General features: G+C 39.0%; 2 protein-coding genes across 11 annotated transcripts in view; one reads left to right on the top strand and one right to left on the bottom strand.

Annotated features, from left to right (window-relative positions):
• Window positions 1-4,464, top strand: part of LOC114148877 (band 4.1-like protein 1) — a 105,685-nt gene extending 101,221 nt beyond the window's left edge. For all 9 annotated transcript variants that reach the window (XM_028024372.1, XM_028024373.1, XM_028024374.1 and 6 more), the window contains 3 exons: window positions 656-736; window positions 827-940; window positions 1,394-4,464. In XM_028024372.1, the coding sequence (XP_027880173.1) occupies window positions 656-736; window positions 827-940; window positions 1,394-1,399 (201 nt within the window). In that variant the 3' untranslated portion in view covers window positions 1,400-4,464. The remainder of the gene's footprint in view (window positions 1-655; window positions 737-826; window positions 941-1,393) is intronic.
• A 1,545-nt stretch (window positions 4,465-6,009) lies between these two features.
• cntn4 (contactin 4) overlaps window positions 6,010-27,234 on the bottom strand; it is a 227,757-nt gene continuing 206,532 nt past the window's right edge. Inside the window, exons 14-23 of one of the 2 annotated variants that reach the window (XM_028023527.1) lie at window positions 26,147-26,267; window positions 24,721-24,879; window positions 23,202-23,351; window positions 22,568-22,638; window positions 18,635-18,869; window positions 14,834-14,949; window positions 13,292-13,478; window positions 12,265-12,377; window positions 12,012-12,180; window positions 6,010-11,054 (exon numbers count right to left, since the gene is read on the bottom strand). In XM_028023527.1, coding sequence (XP_027879328.1) covers window positions 10,963-11,054; window positions 12,012-12,180; window positions 12,265-12,377; window positions 13,292-13,478; window positions 14,834-14,949; window positions 18,635-18,869; window positions 22,568-22,638; window positions 23,202-23,351; window positions 24,721-24,879; window positions 26,147-26,267 — 1,413 coding nt within the window. In that variant the 3' untranslated portion in view covers window positions 6,010-10,962. The remainder of the gene's footprint in view (window positions 11,055-12,011; window positions 12,181-12,264; window positions 12,378-13,291; window positions 13,479-14,833; window positions 14,950-18,634; window positions 18,870-22,567; window positions 22,639-23,201; window positions 23,352-24,720; window positions 24,880-26,146; window positions 26,268-27,234) is intronic. The other variant, XM_028023528.1, reaches the window with a different exon arrangement.

The following is a 27,234-nucleotide window of genomic DNA, read 5'->3' as shown; positions in this document are numbered from 1 at the left end:
CACATGTTTCAAGAAATAATGACACACCAAAGTGTGCAAAATAAAAGAAAGAAAATGGTGGAGGGATTTCAAAGATTTCCTACAAATAGAAATGTGAAATGTGAGGTGTTCATTCAAATAGATGTGTAAAATCTCTACTGGCATGATGCTGCCACCACCATGTTTTCAGGGTGAGGTGTAGGGTGAAATGAACTTGACTTGAGACATGAACTGTGTTTCCATTGATCATATAATTGCCCAAACTGGAATCCCCGAAATAAATTTGCGCAATGGAAACATGCTAATTAAAAAGAAAAAAGAAAGAAATCATGTTTTTCGATAAGCTAGGATGAGGTGATTTTTTTTGGCCATGTCAAAATTAATGTACTCTGCAAAACTGCAATGGAAACACTTTTGTTGATCACCAACCAGGTGTTACTACTGGCAGAAATAACAAAGAAGACGAGGATGATGGCCTCGCTTGTTATTTAATGACTTAACACCACAATTGTGAAATAGTTCTTTTTGACATTAGCTATGTTTGCTGACCAGTAAAATACATTCCAGTTTGTGGTTGTAATGTGACAAAATGTGGAAAAAGCCTAAGGGGGTTGAATACTTTTCATTAAGTGTGATGTTGCATTTTGCCTGACCCTTGTGGTTCTGTGCGCTCCAGACTGTAAAAGGAGGCTACTCAGAGACCAGAATCGAGAAGAGGATCATAATCACTGGAGACGACGATGTGGACCAGCATCAGGTGAGAGACAGAGTCCTGGAGACATCTGCTCTGTGTGTCTGAGAGCGCTGGAGAATGCTGATCGGTGTGTTGGGGTTTCTCTGGCTCCAGGCGCTCGCCATGGCGATCCAGGAGGCCAAGCAGCAGCATCCTGACATGCTGGTGACAAAAGCAGTGGTCATCAGGGAAACAGAGTCTCCCACAGAGGAGCAGCGGAGAACAGAGGTAGATGTTTACCTCTTTACCTCTTCTGTTCTGTTGTCTAGATATTCCATCCATCTTTTTGCCCAGTGTTACAGATAAGGGGCAGTATTATGTAAATTCAACTTTTTATAATGTTATTCCCTCATCAAAAACACACCTGCAGTGTGTTCAGACAGGAGATCAATCCTTTCATAACAAACTGTCACAACATGGTGACAGTTTGAACAAATACAGAAGGAAACATATTTGTAAAAGTTATAGACTGTAGCTTTAAATCATATTTGATATATACAGCATTTTTATAACAATTGAAGGTTACAGAGTTACTTGATTGTGCTCTATGATGACACTATGTCATCACAAATACATAATGCTGCCCCTTTAAGGAAGTTAGAATGAATCACAGAAAACATCAAACACTGTCCAGAACCTTCTGCAAAGTTTTTCAGGTTCTTCATTTTTGTCTCTCTGCAGTCCTGATCCCAGGACATGATGGCCTCTGAAATGGGGGGTGAGGGGGCAGGAGAGGACCCTTCAGCAGAGTCTCCTGCCCCACCAAGCAGCATGCCACCACCCTTCTGCCCCCGCCTCCCCCACCCCTCCTTCTGTGACTCACAGACACCTGAACAAACTGCCTTCCATGAAGCAGCAGATCTCCCCTCCTGTCCCTTTAGACTAAACCAACTGTGACCCGGCCTGGACACCCCCCACTCACCCCCAACCCCCTCCAGGACCATTCAAGCCCCCCAGCTCCTTTGAGAACAAGAAACCATCTTCAGTTTGGAAGATTCAGCGCCGAATCGGACACCCCCACCACCTCAGAAATGGAACTGCTTCCTGTTTGAACGTCTGCCGTCACTTCCTCCTCCTCGCTTCGGTTCAATAAACTGCTGTCTTATTAGCTTTTTACATTTTTACCTATAGAGGATCTAATTTATGTTCAGTGTTTGCCTGTTTATGAATTATATCAGATGATTATAATCAGCATGATTCAAATAATAATAGCAGAGGGAATGAAAACACATATTAAAGCTCTGCAGAGACGCGGCCCGTAGAAACGCTGACGGTTGGTTGGGCTGCTGGTTCTGGTCCAGCCTCCAGGAACCAAACATCCTCATCCCAACATGACTGTTTAGCTTTAGGTGACGGCAACAAAGGCAGCGCTGCTCACTGTCTTAGGATTTCTAGAGGAATTTTTAATATAAATATTAAGTGTTCTAAGTTTTACACATTTGATGGTATATTTTTACTTTTTACTTACTTGACTTTGGTTTAACCTGAACTTCTTGTGTTTTTTGAACATTGCAGTGATCTTTTTTGTTCTCTTGGACTTGTCTGGATGCTGATACACTGGAGGTTAGCGCATCTTAGAGAGACGTCGCTAGGCATGGGCCGGTTATGGCCATCGAGCTACAAAAGGTTTTAAAACTTTGCAGTTTGAAGAAAACAAAAACAGTGAAATTTTCCTCCGTTATGATTTAACAAAGTTAAATACTTTTCATGTCAGCCTCCTGGCGCACACTTGCAGAAATGACCAGTTTGGAAACTAATGCAGAACAATTCATCACTTTTATAAATCTAATTTTGTTTTTAAAAAATAATTTAGTTGAGAAATACATTACTACTTACTACTTTAAACTTTTCCCATGATGCCGTCATATTCAAAGTCGTCAGGCTATGAAAGCCCCATGCTGACCCATGCCTGTCTCACTAAGAAAGCTGTCTATAGTTGTTGAGTTTTTGCAGTCCATATGACTCCAGCACTAACTGTAAGCATATTTTGTTGTACTGCAGCTCAAAGAAGCCTCTTCCTGCAGGTGATGCACAATTTGGAGGTGTGTGCTACTAATTGCCAGCTGAGATCCCTTAATGTTTGTCCATATGTATTTAAATTCTGAGATCTCATGGCTCAAAATGAGCATTAATTAAAAGTCTTGTGTCTGTCCAGTATGAGGTATGTTTTGGTTGTGTGAAATGCAACCCAAAAAAGCCTTTTCCTCCAGCTTACCTGCAATTTGGAGGTGTGTGTGCTACTTCTCTCCAGCTATGTCTAAATTTTGTCCACATTTATTTAAATTCTCTGGGGGTTTTTTTGAGACAAAACTAGCATTAATTGAAAGTCTTGTGTCTGTCCAGTACACAGTATGTTCTGGTTATATCCTATGATAAATATGTTACTCTTTAGCAGATTCCCTACCATGTTTATTCTGCTAACCTTGTACAATGATGAATAGCGGACGCAATTCCAAGTCCTGGTAGGAGAATATTAATCAGAGGTGTGTTAAATAACAGTAGCGACTGTGATGTTTAAAATAATTTCTAGTTTTGGATCATATTATTGAAAACACTCCCTGAAAAGTTGAAAAGCGTCAGATTAACTCTGATCTCTTTGCTTTCTGTTGGATTAATTCTCCAGTTATGATGTGACTTTGGACTTTTGCTTGAAAGGAGCTGTAAACATGATGCCGCCTGTTCTCCCCAAAGATACAACGCCGTGCAAAAGTCTCCAATCCCCTAGGACTCTCTCACATTTGAACACATCAGCACAGTTCAGAGTGCTGTGGTCGTAATGCGGCAAAAAGGGTCAAACCAGACAGGAAAAGGTGAGCGCATATAAAGATGCCCTGTCACACATATCCATATGTTCTGAGTGACCTTTAATACTATACTATGCATCACAAATCAGACATGAAAGGCCCCTCGGAGGCGCCCCTTCCCCTGTTAACCCTCTAGCTCTGTGCCGCTGTCAACCGAGGCGGTGTGGCGCACGGCTTCTGAGGTTCTGCAATAAGCCGCCGTCTTTCCCATCCTCTGTCCTCTGAAGGGAGAAAACTGTGAACCCTCACATGAACCGAAGCGTAACCAAAACCTAGTAATGAGACACAGCTGTGGAGCGAGGAGCTTCCCCAACACGTGTGATCGTGTCACCGTCCCCGCCCGAAACCATTGACCTGCTGTAGACGTGTCTGTGGAAACGAGGTTCTAAACCTGCTGACTTGTATATTCTATTTTACTGTTTTATTTTCTATCGGTCACATGACACTGGACTGTTGTGAGAGCACTTTGCTTCTGCAAACCGCTGGGGAAACCGCTGCCGAGTTCAGTGAAGGCATTGAGTAGTCGAGCTGACGAAGGTCTGGATTCTTTGTGCAAATGGAATGGATCAGAAAGTGATAATCTAATGGACAAAGGTGCAATAGAGATAAGAACACAAAATGGGTGCCTTAAGTTTTGGAGTTGATTTTATGGGAGCACTCATCAGCTGAAAGCATCCAAGATGAAACAAAGCGAACCAGAAAAAACTACTGACTTTAGGAATGGACAAGAATTCAGCGTTTTGTTGAAACTGGCAGTACAGATCCTGGATCAGGAGGTTCACTCAGCGAAGGCCATCAAACCGCTGTACCGTTCAGCCTCCACCTTCAGTTCTCCACTGCCGTTTGCTCTACATTCCCCTAGTGCTTGGTGGCGTGTATGTGCTGTGTTTGCATTCAGTTTCGACAGGGAACAAACCTGCATAAATAAATGTGTAACTATGATTCAAACTGTGTCTCGGCTTTTACAATGAGGGGAAATATATATGTGTTTTCATTAAACATGCTGCCTTCTTATGAAATCTATGGCATTCAACATGAGCAAAAATGTTTAATGTTCAAAATGGGCAGAAATGACTGCAGAGCAGCAGACCAGACATTCCTAAGGTCTTGCTGCCATCTAGTGGCTTTTCTGGAGCTAAACAAGAATGGGATTAAAAGTAACTGCATTTTGTTTCTGAGTATTAATAGGAAAAAAACATAAATAACACACTTTAGTCAATTCTGTTAAAAAAATGTCAAGATTTAGGTCACGCTTTCAATGAAAATAATTGTATGTACCCACGTTTACATTAATTAGATGCAGCAAAGTTTGCTGCAACCACATAAGAAGGAAGGTTTTTGCAGGAAAATGCAAAAACTGTGGTACTTTGAAGACAAATACTTTCTGTTGTAGCAATTTTTTGTTCCTAGAGGATTTCTGTGATAATTGGTCCAAAATAGAACTAGAGGGGGACTGATTGTATACTGACTATACAGTGAACTTCTTAAATTTCTCCATATTTGATCAAGTTTACGTACTTATGTTGGTCTATCACATAAACTCCTAACGAAGTATTGTTTGTTTTTCCAATGTGACAGAATGTGAAAAACATGGCATGAATTCATTTCCGAGAAGAGATGAATAATAAATGACATTGCATTACATTTCTTGGATGATGCAGAGCTAATGGAAGCCTAACAGCAGACCAAAATGTCTGGACATCTCAGGCTAATTGGTCTGAATAGTTTAAAAGGTACTTTGGAACTTCCTTTCCACTTTGTGTTTGAGAGGAAACAGACAAAATAATTGAAGCATCACTCCTTTGTCTGTTTCACTTCAAACATCAAATGCATTTAATAGATAAAACATAAAGGAAAGGACATGTAACTAGCGGAAGTGAAAAAAAGTCAGTGTGTCATTCTCAATGACACTGTCTTTAATAAAGTGAGGAAAACCTGTTTTTATCACTTTGTTATAAACATGAATAACTTGCTTCACACAAAAAGATTAAAGAATGAGTTAAGATTACTTTTTTGTAGCTACCTGCCTGTCTCTGTAGCTCAGTAAATAGCCAGTTATCTATTTATCTAGTTTAAACTTCTGAGATGAAGTTAAACAAGTCAGAGCTGGTCCAATTTATCTCAATAAATAGACAACTACCTATTTCTCTCAATAGCTATTTATGTAGCTAGCTAGATAAATAGGAGGACCATCGCCGACTTTCACTTCACCTGCGATGAACAGCTGGTCGGTTAAAGCTGGAATGTTCCAACAGGTCAATGATTCCAGGTACCTTTGATGGAAATGCGAGGCATTGCTTTAAAGTCAAATTCCTCTTTTAAAAACCATTCAAACCTGAAAACAGTAAACAAAATCATAAAAAGCCAAAAAATAAAAACGGCATTCATGCCCACGCATGACACTACACATCGTTCCATGACATTGGAGATCAGCTCCAAAACTAAACCAGTGCAGTAGATTTTTATGTTGGTATTAAGAGACCCACAGCTCGGTGTTGTTCTATAAATCAGTTATCTTTATTCACACGGTATAAACAACAAACAGCAACAGAGGGACGCCTCCTGCGGAGCGCATACGGACAGTCAAAGCAGTACATCTCTGAAGGGCCGACTTAGACAGAAGCATAGACACAGGGCTGTTAATGGTTCAGCATACAGAGACCTGCAGGATGCATGGACCTCACATGTTCCTAAAGCCATTCAGTCGCTTTGCGGGTGGACAGTAGAGAGACGACGAGTACAGTCATGCTGAGCAACAGTTAACTACAGTATGAAACAAGAGTCGTTTACATAAAAACAGAGTAAATCATCTCTTTAGAAAGGTTTCTTTTTATATAAATGATCTGAAGTGTACAAAACTGTATTTTACACATTTCTTGATGCATGATCCCCAGTAGCCTACAGTACATTTCCCTTCAAAGTACTACAAACTACTTAACTGGATTACAAGCTACAATGAGACCGCAGCGTTCTCCGAGTAGCGCAGCAGTCCCACATGGCATCAGGAGACGATGGAGAAAGGAAAAAATCAGCAGCATTGTCCTTTATTCAGAACATCCACCTAAAAAAACACACCTGGTCTCATAAACTGCCCATTTCTACCCTCTGTAATGTCGACAAAGGATGTCGCTTCCCTTTTCCTCCTCCCAACCCAAACCTAGCATTGTCTGATGTCGTTCCACCTGCACTTGAACAACGCTGCCGCTGCAAAGTTCTATGCTTCTAGTGTTTTTGATATTCTCGCGATAAGTTAAGGCTCTTTAAGGACCTGAGGATTCTGAACATATGATGAGGCACACAGAAGGCAAAGAAGAGCTCTAGACCAGGGCTAACTGAAAGAATGAGGGGCATGAGACACAGCCACGGGGGTCCTGCAATCAGGAGCTCAGGGGGCCAAAGTGGAGGGCCCTGGAGAGAGGCCCTGCACTGCAAGCTTTTCCAACCTTTGTCATCAGGATCTGTCTAAACATTTCATCAGGTTTCTGGTGTTTGAGGATGGGCACTAAAAATGTGCTAATGCTGTAGCCTCCAATGTCTGTCTCGCCTATTTTTAAAGGGTTGATTCAGAATTTTTAAAGAATTTCTACAAACCAATGAACAATAGTATCTTTACTTGTCGTAGACAAAAATTGAATTTTTTTGCAGTAAAGAGGAGAAACTCTAGAGGGGATGGAAGAGTGTGAGTTTGTTTTAGCTTCTCACACTAAAATTGATCAGATTTGTGGAATCCAACACTAATATAAGCAGATATTAAACATCTATAATTTGATTAGAAACCACTGTTAGGTTTGCGATGTTTTCTCAGGAAAATGAAGTTGTTTGCATCGACCCTGATCGTCAGGCCTTTGGAAAGATTTGTGGACAAGTACAAAACCTGAAAAAGGCACAGAGACGCATGTCCCATGCAGTTACCTAGGTGACAACCTGCTGTAATATCCTCAAATAGTTAACACCACTCTTAGCAGATGTAGCCTACAACGCTCTGACTCACTGTAGACATTGTTCAGCTGGGAAACAAAAACAAACTTAACAACTGTTAGTTGTAAGACTTGTCAATTAATATTCAATAACAGCTTTATGCCATTGATGTCAACAGTTTTAGATCGAGTTGTTTTCAGCGGCTCATGTGGCTAACATGGGTCAGTTAGACTAAAGGTTCCCACACACACTGGAGGTAGACTCAAAGCAGACGCACGCCGGACACGTCTCTCCGCAAAGGAACATTTTATGACTGTACTCGGTGTCGCACAGTAAAATGCTCGGTGGGGAACATTGAAATGTTTTGTAGGAGGCAATGAGCTGCTAAGGTTGGGGTTCGGCGTAAACAGTAGTCATGGACGCTACACTACCATTCTGTGCCTCACTATCATGTGCGGTGGCTGCCTAGGACGGGGAAAACATGGGGCTAAGCCAATGCAATAATTAAGCTAATTAGTATCCATTTGGATTGTGGGAAATGAAGAAATTTGTCAGGAGGAATGCAGGCAACCGGTACGCTCAACTATGAAATCACAACCGTCCTGCGTGGCTCACAGAACACAAACTGCATGCCCTCCTGTAGGGAGCATGAAGTGTCAGACTTTCACCACTGAGTTTTCTTTTCTGATAACATTTTCATAAAACTTCACTTCAAAATATCTGAACTACCTTTTTAAAATGGTTACAACTAGTATTTCTCAGCGGTTTTTATTCAACCACTTAGCTTTTACTTGGACTTTGACTTGATAGTCTTAAAGATAAATGCTCAAAGAGGCAAAAATCACCATAATCATTCCTTCTACCCAAAACTCATTATTTGTGGTTCAGTGAATCATATAGTTATTACATAACTCCTTAACTTTATTGCGAGTCTTCTATGAGTTTTAACAATGTATTAAAATATGCTGATTTAAATAAATAAATAAATAACTTAAGCCTTATGTCTTATCCTGAAAAAAATTCCTTGACATAAATGGTGGAACTTCAAAATGACTCATATACTGCACCGCAGCAAGGGACTTTATGCAATTGCTACTCAAATATTGTAGCAATGCTGGAATAACATTTCTTGTCTAGTTCTGCCCTACCTGTCTGCCTTGATGAGGATTCACCCACCTCTGCATGCTCAATGCTTGGACTGGCTCCAAATCATGGCAGCTCAACCTTCTTTTTGATTCATTTAGCTAATAATTAGTTAACCTTTAAGGGGAACAAATAGTGCATTGAAGGTTCACACCCCATGTGGACTATTCGTTCATAAACATAAGAAAAGATGGCAAGCAAGACTTGAACTTCTAAAATTGTTGTCCAGGTATATGAATACCCAAATCTTTTGCAGCACAGTGAGGATAAACAAATGAAGATTTGGCATTAAAAAAAACCAAAAAAAACTTCAGATAGTCTCTCTCTTCACCTCTTAACAGCTTAGACCTCAGACTTTAAGACTAAGTTACTTATAGATCTTAGGGGAACTGCTCTGAGCGACAGGTCACGCTCATAAAAGCGATTCTGAAAACGTTCACATCTTGGATGTCACTTCTGACACCAAAAACTTAAAAAGAAATAGTTCTTTGAAGTGGGTTTTTGAAGTGGGGTTCTGCTAAGTGGCTATCGCCAACCAATACCTCAGCCAGGCCTCCGCTTTGATGACACTAGGTGTTAGCTGGGAAACTAATCTCTGTTTAATCAAAGAGAAAACTGTAAGCTTCAGACGTGGCGTTAACGCGGTCTGATCGTACTTGATGACGGGTGGAAATGCAATCCAAATGTTTTCAGGATGGTTTCTCTCAGACCATTTAAGGTGGTCTGAGAGAAATTAGTTTAGCAGTTTGAATGCAGACCTGGGACACTGAAGAACACCAACTAAACTGATGAGACTCTCCTCTGTCAGCTGAGTTATTACAAGGAAATCTCAGAGTTAAAAAATTCCTTAAACAGCAGCGTTAAAATCAGGCACTAATCTTTATTAGTTAAGGACGATGAAGAGACGTTTTTTCTTTTGATTAAAAGTTTTTGATCTCTCTTGTCACACCTATTAAGCAATAGATTTCAGTTTTATATCCCACACAATTCTAATTTAAAACAATTGTGATTTAAAGCTGACCGAGTCAGTCAGAAACGATCACATCTCAACAGAACCCTACATAAAAACTCCTAACCAAGACTGCTACCCTGAGCAAGCTTCTGACATCTTTCTGACCATAATATTTGACTATTCTTTGTATCAGAAATGGTACACAGTTTATTTGAAACGGTTGGTTACTCAACACAGAACCAGCTTTAAAATATCGTTATCCTCCAAGTTTGGCTCACAGATTTAGTCTCAATTAATTAATTTGATTAATTAATTAATTAATTCCAGTTTATGTTTACAATTACAATGATATAACTCTGTTATTACAGGGTACCAAACTGAACAACAGTCTGACAGTGGCCACTGTAGCAAAGACAAAAAAATGTCAGAACCTGTAAGAACTCTATATTTAAGTTTCAGCCGGGCTTCTTGAACCTGTTCTGGGCAGAAGAAATGATTACAGTGAGTGCTAATGTTTCATAAGCTAATGTTTGTGTCATTTGAGTATAATAGTAACAGAGGAATAATTGTTTATGTTTTCACTCTGCAGCAGCTGAAGTAGGTTATCCCCATCATTTGAAGCTAGCTTTAGCTTTTTTTGCAGCTTGCTACTGATTATGAGGCTATGAAGCATTAGCGTTCACAGTCTGATGCTACTCCTCCCTTTACACTGAAAAAGTGACACCTCGGCCCAAAATGTGAACTGGGCACAATGTTTACATAGAGTCTTTGAGAAACGAAAGTACACCTCATCTAATTTCAAGAGCTTTGTGTATTTCGTATGTATCTGGGGATTTGAGGGTTTACCTTTTTTGTTTTTTAACATTTTCAATTTTGATATCAACTTGGTGGAAACTGGTGTAGCACTAATGGTGTGCTTTCGTTATGAAAAGACTATATTAAATATACTGGAATGCAGAAAATATCAAAGTTATAAGTTGTGTTTTATCTTAAAAGACAGATGGGGAACTGTTGAATCGTGTTCTTTACTTTCTGACTGTAAAACGGGACAATGCCATTTTCCATGCATTGAACTGTTCTCACCCCTGAAGCCAAGGCCATCTACAAACCCATTAAGAAAACAAAAGTCTATAAAAGCTCAACATGTCATACAAAAAGATGCATATAAGACTTTTTTTTCCTTTACGTTTCTTTTATGAAAGCTGCTTTGGTAACAACATAGTCACGACATCGGTCAATCTCCTCCACCTGGCCTGTGTAGCTGACAGGGATTCCTTGTCTGTCCTCTCTCTTGGACATTTTTACCGTCAGTGTCTTCCCTCTGCCGCTAAAATCTAAATGAATGGGTCTAGTTACACCGGAGTGGGCTGCGTTTGTGTTCCCACCCGATAGCTGTCTCCACGTTAGATGCAACGTCTGCTGTGAGCCATTTGTCATAAAGATGTTCGTGCTGTAAAAGACAGAGCTATTGTGCTGAGGGCCGACAGCGTGGAGACCTTGGAGGCCGAGCCCACCGCGTTGGGGCCTGGAGGGGGACGGAGAGCAGAAAGGATGTTAGTCGGATCCATACTAGGGGAAAAAAACACTTTCTAGCATTTCATCTACAGATAAGGATTCAAATTGCTTCAACGTTTCCCGCAATTTGTCACGGTACAACCAAGAATGATAGCACATTTTGCTAGACAATATATTGTCCTAGAAATTATTTCTATAAACAATAATATTGTTGTTTTCAGACCATCTACAACTAGAATATTCATAATGGCATAATAATGCAAGCTTGCCCTCTTAAAGAACAATAAACATGCATTTTGTACAAACCAGTGGCACCGGAAGATATTCTAAATATCCAAACACAAAACACAACGATCAAAAACAATGAACAAAACAAAAATATAAAACCAACACAAAACAGGAGCCATAAATAAAATGGATCAATAGATTATGTAAACAAAATTGCCCTTCAAAAAATATTAATTGTGAGAATGAAAATTATTGCCCTTAATTTAATCTATCATGCGGTTAATTCATTAATTGCTTATTGCAATGGGCTTATGTCTAGTCACAAGCATGATTGTAATTTATTATAATTTTAACTTCCTTTATATTTTCCTTTTACTTTATTAAAACATATTAAACATATTAAAACATGATTTTCTTTTTTTTTTACAATTGAAAAACTGAAAAGTTTATACTTAGCCTCATTCACTCTAACACCCTTATTAGTTTATGAAATAATATTGTGAAAAGATACAAAATAATGGTTGAACATTGACACAGTCAGGAAATGTTCAAGATATACAAATACTTTTGCGAGGTGATGCATTTAACCTGAGGTCATTTTTCCTCCAGCAGATATTTTTCCTACTCTGGCTTCATCTGGAGAAGACAATGATCAAACTGTTCTGGCAGTAACACGACCAATGGGCCACGTGGGACTAGCTAGCTAGATAGCACTAGCAGTAGCTAGCTCTTTACTGACCTGGTATCTTGGGGATGGTGATCTGCTTGCTGCTGCTGCCGTCCCCTCCGTCTCCAAACGGCTTTATCTGGATGATATAGTCCTCGTCGGTGGGAAGAGCGAGCTCCACCGAGGTGGTGTTGGTTTCCATGACGCTGGGCCGGCTGTGTCGATTCTTCTTATAGAGCACCTGCAGATGAGATTAAGTGGAGAGTTGGGCGCGCCATGGCAAGAGGAAGAACTTTCTGATGAAATGAAAGAGCGACGTGCTCACTTTGTAACCGGTCACTTCGGACTCGTTCTCCAGGGCTTTGACGTGCTCCCAGTTCAGGATGATCTTGGAGTTTGATGTGTTCCACATGACTTTAACCGGAGGCTGGCTGGGAGCTACCAGCAAAGAGGCCACATTATTCTCCTCAAACAAAGGCATGACATTTAAACTGCGCATGGTGAGTCAGACATTTACATCCACCTATCAGCAGCATGATCCTTTTGGGCTTTTTAAAAAAATGTTAAGTGAGGAATTGGGTTCACATATTTGACTTTGCGAATTTAGATTCCTCTAACGGTACAGTTACCTTTTTACAAAGTCTTTTTGCTAACATTTAGCGCAACTAGCTTCCCTGAAACGTATTTTTCCAGATAATTTCTAAAGAGTTAATTTACTTGGTAGTTTTGGAAATAACGTTTCTATGAGTTGACGCCTTGGCTAAGAGTTCTTAAAGACATTTGTGTACTTGTAAAGACTGTTTCTGAAGCAGTTCCGTTTCCTCTCCTCATAGTCTTTTTTCCCCAAGAAACGTTATTGAGAAAACCACAAACAAGTGAGTGAGTTACAAAGAAAAAAATTACAGGGGTATTAAATAAACAAATAGATGCAAAAATTCAACTTCTTCTAACTACCCTGTTGGTGTTAGCACTTTAGCGTTAGTGCTTTAGCGCTAGTGCATCTAACATTTTAGCTAACTCTGCTAGCATTTTAGCACTGTTTGTTATGTTTAAGAACAACAGAAGCACATTAACTGTATAATGAAAGTACAACTTGCTAGGGAATCATTATCACCAAATATTATAGAAAAATAGATCCATGGACTTTTTTCAGACATTTTTTGCATTCAAATATCAAGAATGTTAGAAAAGCACCACAAAAAACATGGAAATCTGAGTCTGGAAAAGTAATGTCAAGTTATGTCATTTTTAAAATACAAAATTAGTTGGAAATCTAAAATCTTTCGCCAAAGAACGTGACATTCATGCTGATGATTAGTGGATGCAGAGCTCAGACTAAGTGTGGTACTTGCGTGGTTTTTTGGTGGTCACGTTGACGGTGGTGCTGGGAGGGCCCGTTCCGGCCGTGTTGTAGGCCCTCACTGAGATGTGATACGCCGTGCTGCCTCTTAAGCCGCCGATGACGCTGGATGTCTGATTCCCAGAGGTTCTTTGCACGCTGGCCGTCTCCTCCCGTTCGCTTCTACTCCAGTACCTGAGCTGAAAGGCAAACAGGGCAGAGCAGGGGCAGACGGTGAGCGCACCCTAAAAGCTTTCTGCTGCCACAGCATCAGCGGAGAGCGAACTGAAAACAGAGACATGTGAACTCGACCGCATGAAAGATGTGAACCGGTCTGAAAACAGCAGCATGTCACAGCACAGGATGTGGTTTGGATGCTTTCTTTGTTTCGAATAAATCAATTAAAAAAACACATATGTAACGGGTTTCAGGTATACAAATGAAATTCTTGCTAAAACATGTTTAGTAATTGTCCTGTGATGGGTGGTTTTTGGTGCCCCCTACTGGTTGCCTATAAATACGAAGGGAAACCGAAAATTCCACACAGTCTGTTCAGAGCTCTGCTGTGGTAAACCATCAAATCCGGTTCTCTTCTGAGTAGTATTGTGTTCTGTATGTTCAAAGGCTAACTTGGAGTTTTTTACAATACACAGAGTGACTAGTGGACCAGTAGAGAAGCTCACTGCGCTATTTGTGTGTTGTTGTCCACTCATTTCAGTAAATGGCATAAAATCCAACCAACTGGCCTCCACATGTGCATGATGGGACGGGTATAGGAAGCTGTCACACATACACACCCAAACACATGCACAATAAAACAATGTTTCAAAATGTAAGACTCAGTCATTTTAGATAATGTACTTGTTTGATAAAAGAGAAGCTAAAAAAAATAAAAATAAAAAAAAGCTTACACTTTTTAAAATTTCCACCACTTTATGCTATTCTTCCATATTCCCTTATATCAAAACATGTGCTTACATATTATATCAATTTTATAACATTATATCTCATTTAGAAAACAATATTTTATACAAGAGTGCAACAAAGGAAAACAATCAAATAAAGGGCGACCAAAGGATTCCTGGTCAAGCCTAAAAATGCTACAAATACAAACTGTTTCTCAAGAATAATTTCTTTAAATTGTTTTTTTAATTCATGCAAACAAATGAATGATTTTTTTTCATGGCCTTGACTCCAACAATGAGAATAAGTAAAAAGACATGAACAAAGTGAGCCTGAAGCTGCTGTCTAAAACTGTTTTGTTGTGTGGATTAGAAGCTAACACTGTGTCCCTCAGAGTGTTGCATCACTACTCTAATCAGGTCCCGTTGCACTACTTAGGTAAGCAACAAGAGAAACACACTTAAACCCACAGGCTGGGGACCGGGCTCTACCATTATGCATGCAGCAAGCTATTATCTCACATGCCCAAGGTGCAGGAGCCTGAAACGCTCATCAATAATAGAGGAGAACAAGATTCAGCAGTGTTGGTCGCTGTATGCACGCTCTCACACACACACACACACACACGCATGTCCAACGGGCCGGGTCTCACCTCATAGCCCAGCACTCGCCGCTTGCTGGCGTTCCAGGGCAGAGCCTTCCACGACACTTCCATCTCGGACGCAGAGAGGCTCTTGGCGCGGATCCTGGTGGGAGCTCTGCCAGGCTCTGGAGTTATCACATAAATAAATAATGTTTATTTATGTGATATTTTTATAAATTATCACATAAATAATGTCTATATATATATATATACTGTACATATACTGTATATACACTGCTCAGAAAAATAAAGGGAACACTCAAATAACACATCCTAGATCTGAATGAAAGAAATATTCTCATTGAATACTTTGTTCTGTACTAAGTTCCATTTGCACAACAGCAGGTGACATTGATTGTCAATCAGTGTTGCTTCCTAAGTGGACAGTTTGATTTCACAGAAGTTTGATTTACTTGGAGTTATATTGTGTTGTTTAAGTGTTCCCTTTATTTTTTTGAGCAGTATATATATATGTATATACAGAGTTAGCTTTTCAAAGCTAACTGTCCAGGAGTGACGGTTAGCTTTGAAGAGGGAACATCCGAAGAGTTTCAAAGCCGCTTCCTTCCTCTATTGGGAACATTAAAACAAGATGGAAGTGGGGTCAAGTAGTCAACATGCTGAAAGAGAAAGAGCTGTAGTGTGCGTAGTTTTTGGAGCCTTTCTTTGCACATCCTCCGAATCTACAAATTATGGATCTGGTCAACCGGTCTCTCAATACAATTGATCAAATTTTCTCGACAAGAAGACTAGAGGGTGTGTCCCCTCTTGTCCTGTGGGGACACACCCGGTGGGATTCACCCTGGATTGATTACAGGATTTCTGCTGTTTGGAGCTTGTGGATTCCTGGCTTATCGACAAATTTGTGACCTGACTTGGCCGAACTAGCGAATACTCAGACTGTTGGTGTGGACAGAGATGCAAGTTGGATGTGAGTCTTGCTGAGACTCGCAGCCCAGCTGAGGACTCAAAAACTTACTAATGGAATGGAATCGATCTTGGAGAAGTTGCTAGTTTCGGGTCAGTGGAATGACCAAACTAATTTGGACAATTGGGAACTGACATTTATCGGAGAGACTTTAGGGAAGATTGAAATTTATAATCTACCCGACCTAAGACATTTTGAATCTGAATTGGCTTTCCCCAGGTTGCCTTGGAAGCATATTTCTAATCTCCTTGAAGATATGTAAACATAACACTCCTTCCCACTTCACCCCCTCCTGTTATCCATGGAGCTGTGGAGCTGAGCGCCACAGCTCAGGAATGGATGTTGTTATCCATTCCTTGATATAAAACATCTTTATCGGACTTCTGCCCGGAGACTGAGCACCGTGGTTTCATGGCCCTGTGATGTCACCGCCTTCACTCATGTCTTTGTTTTGTCTGAATGTTGCCATTTGCCCTAATGTGTCCTTTCCTCTTTTTTTATTTTATTTTGTTAGAAACTGTGTAGTACTCCCTATTTAAGAAAATGATTATTTTAGTTTATTAATAATATTAGAAGTTGTGGAGTAATCACTATTTAGTAATCACTATATTATACAGCCCAGAAATTGAATCAGATTTAGAATTAGAATTAGAATAACTACGAACTTAGAATCCAGAAATACTTAACAGGAACAGTCACTACTTAGTTACTTTTATACTACTACTTTTTAGAAACTGTGACTAGTTACTTTTCACCCAGAAAAGGATTTAGAACAAACTTAGAATTTCGCTCATCTTTTAGAAACTGTGGAATATTCACTATCTGGACCAATACTACATCATCATTATTTAGAAACTGTGGAGTACTCACGTTTAACCCAGAAAAAGAATTAGCTTAGTCACTCTTTAGCTTATTTAATCAGAAACTGTAGAGTACTCACTATTTAGAACCAGAGACCAGAAGCCCAGAGGATCAACATTGTTAGACTATTTTTTAGACTCTTGTTCTCCCAACCCAGAAATGGAATAAGACCAGAGGATACTTAGTAACCCTGAACAGGAGCAACTAGTTTACATACTTTAGATCAATATTAGATTATTTTTCTTTTGTTGCTCTTTCCTTTGGTTTGTTATTTTGTTTGTATTTCCTTTTAAATCCTGTAAAGCACTTTGTATTGCCTTGTTGCTGAAAATGTGCTATATAAATAAAATTACCTTTACCTTTATATATATATATATATATATATATATATATATATATATATATATATATATATATATATATATATATATGTCACATAAAATCCCAATTGAACACATTAAAGTCTGTAACTGTATTAGAAAAAAATGGAATAAATAACATTTTAAGGCTGTGAATACTTTTGCCAGGTCTTATATCTGTGCATCAGCTGTGAAACAAGACAGAGTGTTTAATTAGACAGTAAAGTCATATTAATATTGGATCTTCAATTATCATTTGACTTCAGTGTCATGTACATAGGTAAGCCATCTGGACTTAAACAGAATTTTATTATTGCAAAAAAATTGTTGCTAATGTAGAAGCAATAACTAGATGTTGACTGAGTGAAATTAGCCCAATTATTAAAGATAGATAAGAATTGTACACTCAATGGGAAGACTGATCTTTTCTATAAGTTGATAAATATTGCTCATAATGGAATTCTTTTCTTAATCGGAGAACACGTTTCTCTTTATCTATGTAAAAACGACTCTGCCTCACCGTTCATTCAAAGTCTATTATTATTGATCAACGAACCTACAAGATGTTTTACTGCTGAACTCTTTATGGATCAGTAGGTCAACATACTAACAGTATCTCAGCATTAAAGGACACTTTTTATCATTCCTCTGATTTTCCACTGAGGATGTTTACTTTGTTCCTTCACGTCACTGTGAAGGAACTGAATAAAAAAAGCGAGACACTAACTGAGACACTGAAAAAAGAGAAAAATCGGAAATGTTGTGTTTTTTCATGTAAGAGTGGATGAGCATTTATTAAGTTATGATGTGTTGAGCAGGTTCACAGTGAGCCTAAAAAAGAAAAAAAAAACACAAATCCCATTTATTCATTATGAATGTTCCAAATCACCATGAGTCATGAATTAAACAGAGATTAATTCAGTAAATGATTTGATTAACCATATTTTTGAGGTGTTAAACATTTTGAAGCTCACTGGACCACAGCTTGGCGTCCGTTCGGATTATTCATCCAAGCACTTACGAGAGAATCTAAGTGTGTATGGAAAGCAGTTCAAAGTGTTTTTCCTGTTCATATAATAGAACAATGTCATGGTTAATAACATCACACATCTAGCTCTGAGATAGATGTGTGATGTTAGTCAGGGTTCTTGCAGGTTTAAGTAAGTTTTAAGACCTTTCAAAGAATTTTTAAGACCATTATAAATGCAATTTAAGACCAACACAAAGGATTCACATTAACATTTTAACAAAGAAACCTTATTATTGTTATCAATTCAGTTATGAAAAAAGATCCAAGTTTATTAAATAAAAGAGATTCAATTATCTCAGTACTAAAACAACCAACAGTTTTGCAGGCCTACATACAAACTCCTCTTACATACAGAATGTCTGAGCTAATCCCATTTAGCACCAAGTTCAGCTTCAAGGGTACCAGTTATAGTACAGGAGCTTCTCCAGAATGATCAAAAATAAAATATTAAGACTCGACAAAATGAAATTTAAGACCTTGGATGAAAATCTGGGTGTTCATAGGACTATTTAAAGCCATATATTATGTTTTGGTTTTTTTCAATAACAATTTTAGACTTTTTGAGATTCAGCAAGAACCCTGATTTGTGTCTGTTCCATTGGCCTGAGTAAAAGGAGTCTCCCTGTACACACCTTCCTCAGCAGAGTAGATGGTGGTAACCGGTCCAAACGGACTCTCCCCCTCGTTGTTGTAAACGCCGACCTTTACATGGAAAGGCGAGAAAGGCTGGATGCTCTCGTTTTTAAAGACGTATCGGGACGCCTCTGGGGACGGCACGGCGGCCTGCATCCAGCCCGTGGCCCCGTGAGGTCGGAACGCCACCACGTAGCCGAACCCCGGCCCATTCTGCAGCTCCTCTGGAACAGGCTGCAAGCAAATACACAACAACCCATCTGAACATCCGCTCTAAACATGGCTAATAAGCTTTCACTTTGTTTACTCTGCATGATTTGGAAATAAATACAGGTTGAGAGTAGAGGGGGTCATGAGCCTGGCTTCAGATGTAACCTGCTGAACATGCCTGAGCTTTTACTGCACACATCCATTACACAGCACAGAGCACTCAGCGTCATCAGGTAAACTCAGACCCACTCTGATAACAAGACCTGGACATTCAGAGCTGCAGACTTTGTTCTGCTAAGTAAACCAACCCTCTACACCCTGCTAAAGGGTACAGACTTTTAAAAAAATGTGATTTTTGGAAAGGTTATGTGAAAACACACGCTCTGGGCTCTTTATGACTTGTAACTTGCTCTAAAAGTATTTTAGAACCTTTAGTCATATTTTTATCTTTTAGTATAATTTTGTGTAAAAGTATTTCAATTTAGATATTTTATCTTTGCACTACCCTGAATTTACCAAGCATATACGATTTGTAAATAAAGTGACTTTTTTTTTTTGTTACCCCTCCAGGGGGTCTTTTTGTGGGCTCTAGTGTCCCTTATATGACAGTAGACTGACAGGAATGGGGAAGGAGACGGGGGAAGACATGCAGCAAATGTCGTCGGGTCCGGGATTCGAACCCGCGACGGCCGCCTCCAAATACAGGTTGCGCTAACCGCTACGCCACCACGGCACGCCCAATAAAGTGACTTTTAATGTGAGATGATAAACACGAGGTGTCCCACAGGGCTCCGTGTTAGGACTCTTTAAGTTTAGCTATGATGACCTGGAAGCTTGTTTTCAGCTTCCAGAGTTTGTCAGTGAAATTCAGGTACAAAACATTTTTAAAACTTCAATAAGTGAGTCAAATATAGATTTATTTGCTGTAGGATGTACATAAGACCAAAAGGCTTCTTAGATGCCTTAAGTTCGTTTGTGGTTAAGTTGTGTGTCCATCCATCCATCAGACTCTACTCTGACTCCCTCCCGTTGTGTATGTCTGTCAAATTCTTGTTATTCTTATTTACCTATCTTTTTATGTATTGTAGATTATAGTTTGACTCATTTTTCTTCCATTTGCAGTATTCAAACAAGCATATATAAATTAAGCAAGAGGATTTTGGATTTAATTTTATACTGTATACTGTATCTGCTAAGATTCTATACTTTGATTTCCATTGATTATATCTAAATAAAACTAAAAGCTTTACACACTTGATCCAAAATTTGTTAATCAGTTCTCTTAATGTGTTAATAAATCTTTTCCTTGATTATGATGAGTTTTTATAGTTTTGTAACAGTTCTGATAAACTAAAACATTTCATTAGTTTTGTTGGCTTTCAGTGGCACTTACAGTACATATGATTTCATAAGTTCCTTTTTATTGTTGTGACTTTTTGCTTGAATACAACATGTAAATGTTTTGATCTCTATGGCCTTTTATTGTCACAGATAAAGACAAAACTGCTTCAATTGTTGACAAAAAAACACTTGTAATGGGTGAGTTACTGTTGTTGCCATTGTAAAAACAATACCAATAATTTTGTTATAATACTGCTACTCTAAATGTTGAATGTTTAGTTAAGAAGAAATTTCATATCTTAACTTAATGCACATGTGGCTTCATACCATGATACCACACTGGAATCTTCCCAGCTTGTCAATGGCTCATTCTTTCAGACATGTTTGGAGAATCAGTGCGCGACTCGGCACTGGATCGGAATTTAAGGAATCTGATGGGTGACCCGATACCTTGAGCTGTATATTCTGCTTAGATTGAGTTAAATGTAGGCAGGTCAATTAGTTTCATAATACAGACGGTTAGCAATTCAAAACTTAAATTAGAGGAATTTTCTCAATTGAAAAACAGAGCAATATTGCATTTTGCTGCTAAGTGGGGGGAAAAATCGAACAACAGGAACACAAACAGTTAATTAAATGACCTTTCAGAGGAGTTCTGGTAAAACATTATGAAGGAAGAGGTCAGACCCTCCTGGCCAACCAGTTAAAGTAACAAAAGGAAAAATTATATTTTTGGTCCTGTTTTCTTTTTCTAATAACTAAACTGCAAAGAAATCTGTAAATCAAAGTGTTGTCATTTGTAAAACACTGTTAATTTGGATGTAAATTTAACTAGATAAGAGTTAATGATGCTTTTAATCTTCCTGTTTGATTAATGTGCTACTGGCTACTTTTTCAAGTCAGAGACTATTTTGTTACAAACTCACATTTACCAAACTGAATCAAGCTCGTCCTCGGTCTCTTCAGCAGACTACCAACATTCTGTTTTATATTTTTTCACCTTGATGTAAATCTGGATGCTTTGACTTACCTGTTACTTTGCTGCTAGTACACCAGAAATCGTTGTTTATTTTCTATTCTATTCTTTTCTATTCTGTTCTATATTAGGACCTTGTATTGACTACTAATCATTATTGTCATTTTTATTGAACACTTTTTTTTTACATTATACATATTGTGGTTTACAAAGAGGACCTCCAGAGTTTTTGAATAGGTACAAAGATACATATATAAGAAAAAAACAAACTCCTGATTTATAAATAATGCAGAGATAGAAATGAAATAATGTTTCCCAAAATTATATTAGTTACTCATGTAGACCCAAATTGTAAGAAATCTACAGAGAGGTCCATTCATTATAGTAACACCATTTATGCCTATCTCTACATGTTAGCATAACCCAACCATAACCTGAACTTAATTCACACCAAACCTCTAACTATAACCTAAAAATTGGGGTGTGATGTATTGTGACTTGGCTTTCTGAAGGCCTACTGCCCTTCAGAAGGATAGTAGATGTACAAATTAGGAAACTTGGGTCTAAGTTACCTACTTGGATCCAACAAGTAGGGTCCAAAGTGAATGGAGGATTTAAACTCCATTCACTTTAGTAACTGCATTTATTACTAACCCAGACATTGTCCCTCACCTTAACCATTACTATTATGTTCCTAACCTTAGCCAAAACCTAATTCACACCATACCTCTAAACATGAACCTTAACCCTAAACAAGGTAGTCCACTGTATCAAGGACTGGAATTTGGTCCACCAAAGGCCCATTGTTATTCAGAGGGTTAGAAAATATGCCCAAAATGGATTAGGATGACTAAGAAAGAACACATATACCCACAAGCTTGTATTTGTGATCATATTAGGACATTGTATTTACTTCCATTCATTTTAGACCCCAAAATTTAAGTCTAGCAACTTTTCATTCCTCCTTCCGGGTCAAAAGGAAAAACACCTAAAGAATTTCCCTGGTTAATGACGGGTAGCTTTGTTAAGCAGATGTTTTACTATAATGGAGCTTTTGTGTTTGGAAACATCAGCACTGATTCTTTGTGCTGAATAAACAGAAGCAATTTGAATGCCAGCTGGTAAAACACAAAGGCAAGACACAAAAGGAAAATTATCTAGAAACAAAAAGTTGTGACTTTGAACAAACTGTGACTTTAATTATCTCATTGAAACCTCAAAAGCATTTTTCTCTCCCCCTTGGGGGTGACAGCTGCAGTTATTGCCCCTGTGTTCTTAAAAATGAAACGCCATACATTAGGCCGTTCACTGGTTATTAATGAAACAGGGGCCCGCACCCAAAGAGAGTAATGGCGTCTGGCGGCCTCCTCCATGGGTGAGAGGATTCCTGAGAGAGCTTGCTTACCTCCCATGTGATGACTAATTCGGAGCGACTGCCTCCTCCTCCGCTCACATTAGCCGGTGTGACCTTCGGAGCTGTGGGGGGAAAACAGATCGGCTCAGCCACCTTGGTACTCTAAAGGAAAACTTCAACATTTTCTGTGGGTTTTTTTTTCTAAGCAGTAAACAACGGCAACTTCCTTCAGCTGAGGAGTCCAGCAACAATAAAAGATGCAGGAAAAGTAGCAAAACATTGGAAAATAGTTAGTCACTTTTAATGGTGTGTTATGTTCTGCGTGCATCTGCATGATAAGGACTTTTAAAATAGGTTATACTCATAGAAGTTCAATAAAGTTCTGAAAACGCAACATTCCCACTTGTATTTATGGTTTTATTTCAAGGTCAGTCCACATATAGATTTTCAACGATATTCAAACGTTTGCATTTAAAATGCATCACTTTTATTTTTGGAAATTTAAAAAAATATGGAATTATGAAAGTCATTTGCTTGCTTCAAAGCTTTCTGCCATCTGTTTTTTGCAACCATTTTTGATCATTTCTCAAACCTATACATAACTTTTAGTCCAATTTATCAAACCACATGTTCTCACGTTTTGATAGACCTACACCGAAACAGACTTTTCTGAAGCACAACATACTTGTGCTCTTTGTCCTTGCTTGTTTGGACGGCTTGCTGGGCTCGCCGGTCCCGACTCTGTTGCTCGCCAGAACTCGGAACTCGTACTCCACCCAGGGGCTCAGCTCTGTTACGGCAGCGGTCAGCTGATGGCCCCCAACCACCTCAGGAACTGGCAGAAAACACAGAGGGCCTCCAGTTAAAACGAGCTAAAAGAAAATTGGCACATTCTAAAGATTTTTTATTTAAACATTTAAATCGTTTTTTATGCAACACTGAAAATGCACAGAAAGATGTAAATAATCAAATAATTAATTTAAAAAAAAAAATAAAATGCCTAAATGCAATAGCAGCAATTCTTTACGCTTGTTCATTTGTGCCAAAGGATGCTTCTGCTGCTAACAACATGTGCAAAGCTCATCCCTTTCTGCTTCACTTAACATCAATACGACATAGGGCTGATCTGCTGGTTAATTTTTGGATTAGCTGATTAATAATTGGACAGCAAAAGATGATTAATTGGAGATTTTCTTGTACAGAATCTGATTGAGGTGAAGCTAAACTTTGCTACTTGAGTAGTTTTGGGTAGAACAGATTTACAGACTAAGGGTTTTTTAATCTTAATTGCAAAATGTATCTACTTTTTGCACAGTTTTGGCTTAATTACTGCTTTGAGTAGGTTGTTCTTTCAGCAAATGGCCTGTTTAATTTTAAATTAGTTGACTATTATTTCAATAATTAACTCATCACAATTAATCCGATTAGTCATTTCAGCTTTGCTATATGCCTTTGTGTGCAGTTATGTGTATGTTAAGATTTGAAAGTACCTTTGCAAACTATCAACACCACTTGCAACATTTCAGCCACAAGCTCAGATGCTTTTTTGGTGGATTTTATGGAACAGACCACCAGGTAGTAAAGCACAACTGGGAAGTGGGAGGAACAAATAAATCCTGCAGATACATGAAAAATTATACAGAAATGTAATCCCGAAATCTAGCATGATTTCGTGAGATCTGTGTTAAATGTGTGCAATTACCACAAGACACAGCATATTTTGTGCAAATAGAGATGAGTGCATTAAAGGTAACAATATCTTTCTCCACCTAGTGTTCAACTTGTTCTTTAATATATGAATGAGGGACTGCAGATCCAAGAGTCCAGGAAGAGCATCTCAGATACTCAGAGTCCATCATGTGCAAAAAAGAATCTATCAATAAAGGAGGGTATAAGGTGTAGGATAAAAGCACATTATACCAATAATGCATGAATAGTAAGAGTCCCATTAAAAGAATGTGCTATATAACTACACTATCATATTACAGCCTTGGCAACGTGCTTTTTCATCAGAAAGAGATCCATGTTTCAGGGCTCCCAGGAGTCCGATAATACAGCGGTCAATGATCCCGGCAACCATAGTGCGCCATTTGGTGCCGGAGCAGGAAATTACACCTCTAATATTTTCCCAGGGCCAAGCAGAAACCACGAGCAGAGCCCTCGTCAGGACTGGAGGAGGCCACGGCTGGTTGGAGAGAGCTTACCTGTGGTGACAGCCTGCCACCCCAGGGAGAACGGTGTCCTGGCCTGGATGGTGTACGCTGTAATTGGACTGTGATTATCGGGACCGGGCCTCCAGGACAGAGAGGCCGTGGTATCTGTGATTTCTTCTACTTGGATGCTGGTGGGGGGGCCTGGGGGACCTGATGGATGCCGTAGTCAGGCAGGGAGATAACGATATATAGAGAGAGACAGAGAAGAGGGGAGATGTGGGTAAGGAAATGTAAATCGGGAGGAGTCAGAAAGATGGGAGGTTTTAGCACCGGCGGCAATGGCAGCAAAGTCAGTTCAGCGTGAACCCTTTGGGAGACGTTCGCTCTAATTAGATTGTAAATTTTCTTTAAGTCTTGAACAGAGAATCTTAAACTTGCCAATACTTTACTTCTTTATTAGTGGATAAACCATGCATAATTAAACTATTTGACAAAGTCTGAAGGGGGTTAAAAGGGCAATATTATGTGCTTTACAAATGTTTTTGATGAGGGAAGAACATTATGACATGATGTAAAGCTCAACAAAAGTTGATTTTACATCATACAATAATTTATATTATTATCTCATTTATTGCAAATAATTTCTTATCATTATGAGAGTTTTGATTAATCGTTGAAATAATGAATAATGTCAAACCCCCTTTGTCATCCTCCTCCCCCCTAAAAACTGTCCGTATTGTCAGGATTGTTGGTTTTGCTATTTTCTCCACTGTTTGTTCAACAAAAGCATCAATAAATATCAATAAAATTTAACATTCAGTCACACTTCTTCATGTGACTGGTGTCTAAAAAGGTATTATTAGAAATGGGAATGCTTTATTTCCCACAATTTAAGAATAGCGCTACAGCTCTTATAGAATTGTAGAGCTATAGTTGCTATGACATGCTCCCTGCATTTCCATCATCCATAGATCTGCACAAATTGAAATTACGAAAATAATATTGCTCAAAGGAGTCACGTGATCAACAGCCGGGTGGAAAAGATAAATAGATAAAGAACTTGTAGGAGGATGACGGCTTGTTTTAGTGTTTTCAATGTGTGTCACCAACTGTGATTCTCCAAAATGCCACATACAGTCACTCCGAAGTAGGCGGGGCTTGTCGCTCCAATGCCTGAATAAAATGCCGACGTCTCCTCTGATTGGCTGGTAGATGATGAGTGCAAGCACCATGGACAAATTATGAATATATAATTCAAAACTATATATGAATGTATAACTGTTTAACTGATGTATAACAGTTTACATCCGCCCCTGCAATGACTTTTAATGACTTATCGCATGAACAAGTTTATTCATTCATTTTAATTTAATTTCTTAATTAAAAAAGATCTAATAAATATTTAGCACACTTACTGTTACCACAACAGTTCAGCCAAATACTGTGAAACAATTTAAGTCCATATTCCCCAACTTACCTCGGACAACCAGGTCCACCGCTATGGAGATGCTGTCCACCTTGGTCTGCACGGCGCATGTGTACTTCCCTGCGTGCCCCAGCTGGATGTTCCGAATCATAATGTCCCCCGCCGAGTGCTGCTGTCATTCAGCGCACACACAAAAAGCAGACACACCTCCATAAGCATGGCTGTAATCCTGCAACTACTGAAATTAAACAAAAATACAACAACAACAAAAACAACCCTTGACAGCACCGGCCTCAGGAAGAAAGCTCATTTCATACTTGTGTGTGTTTCCTGAAAAATAAATCTATAAATCCACACATGGGGCCTCTCTCCTCTTACTTTCCAAATGGGACATGGGAGTGCCGCTCTGTGCATTTACTTCATCTGCGTAATTACAGAAATGCACTTCCTCTAGCAGTCTTATTTGGACTGTAGAATGTTATATGAGCAGCCTAATGGCTGGTCTGCTTCTTAGTTCTTTAAGAGAGCCTTTCATTCTGTCTCTAATTACTATTCCCACTCCTACATTATCATTTCATCAGAGTGGAGCTGAGCAGGTTGAGTAATAAATAGAAGATGGCTGAAAGCTGTGGCACAATAAGGGTGGGAATTCAGAGGAGTGGCCAAGGGCTTAATCAATGTAAGTGGAGATGAAGAGCCATTTATTAAGGTGCCGAGACTTTAAAGCACGCTCCAAGAAACCTAAAATTATTACAGAAACTAAAAAGCAAGGCGAATGTGTTTTAAGTTTTTCTTTATTTCTCAAACTGGGCGTAGATAAAGAAACCTTGAACTTATTTGCTACATACAGAAAAGAAAATGCCACTGTTTTGATGAGCTGTGAGTTGGAGACCTTTGTAAAGTGTCCACTGCGAGTGTTTGCAGGGTGAGTATGTAAATTTCATTTTAAAATTAGCCAGAGGCAGCAATTTTCTGTCCATAAATAATATACTTGATACAAACATTCCCTCTGCACTGCAGCTGAATTTATTACGGTCCTGCTAAAGGAAGCAGTGAATGGACCAATGAATCTTCGGAGTCACCTCTCAACCTTTATTCATTGAAGTCTCTGAAGGCAGCTGGGGAAAAAAATAAATCAA

Source organism: Xiphophorus couchianus, chromosome 7, assembly GCF_001444195.1.
Source record: "Xiphophorus couchianus chromosome 7, X_couchianus-1.0, whole genome shotgun sequence".
Taxonomy (NCBI): Eukaryota; Metazoa; Chordata; class Actinopteri; order Cyprinodontiformes; family Poeciliidae; genus Xiphophorus; species Xiphophorus couchianus.
The sequence above is the reverse complement of the archived record's forward strand: the minus strand, read 5'-3'. Positions and strand labels throughout refer to the sequence as shown.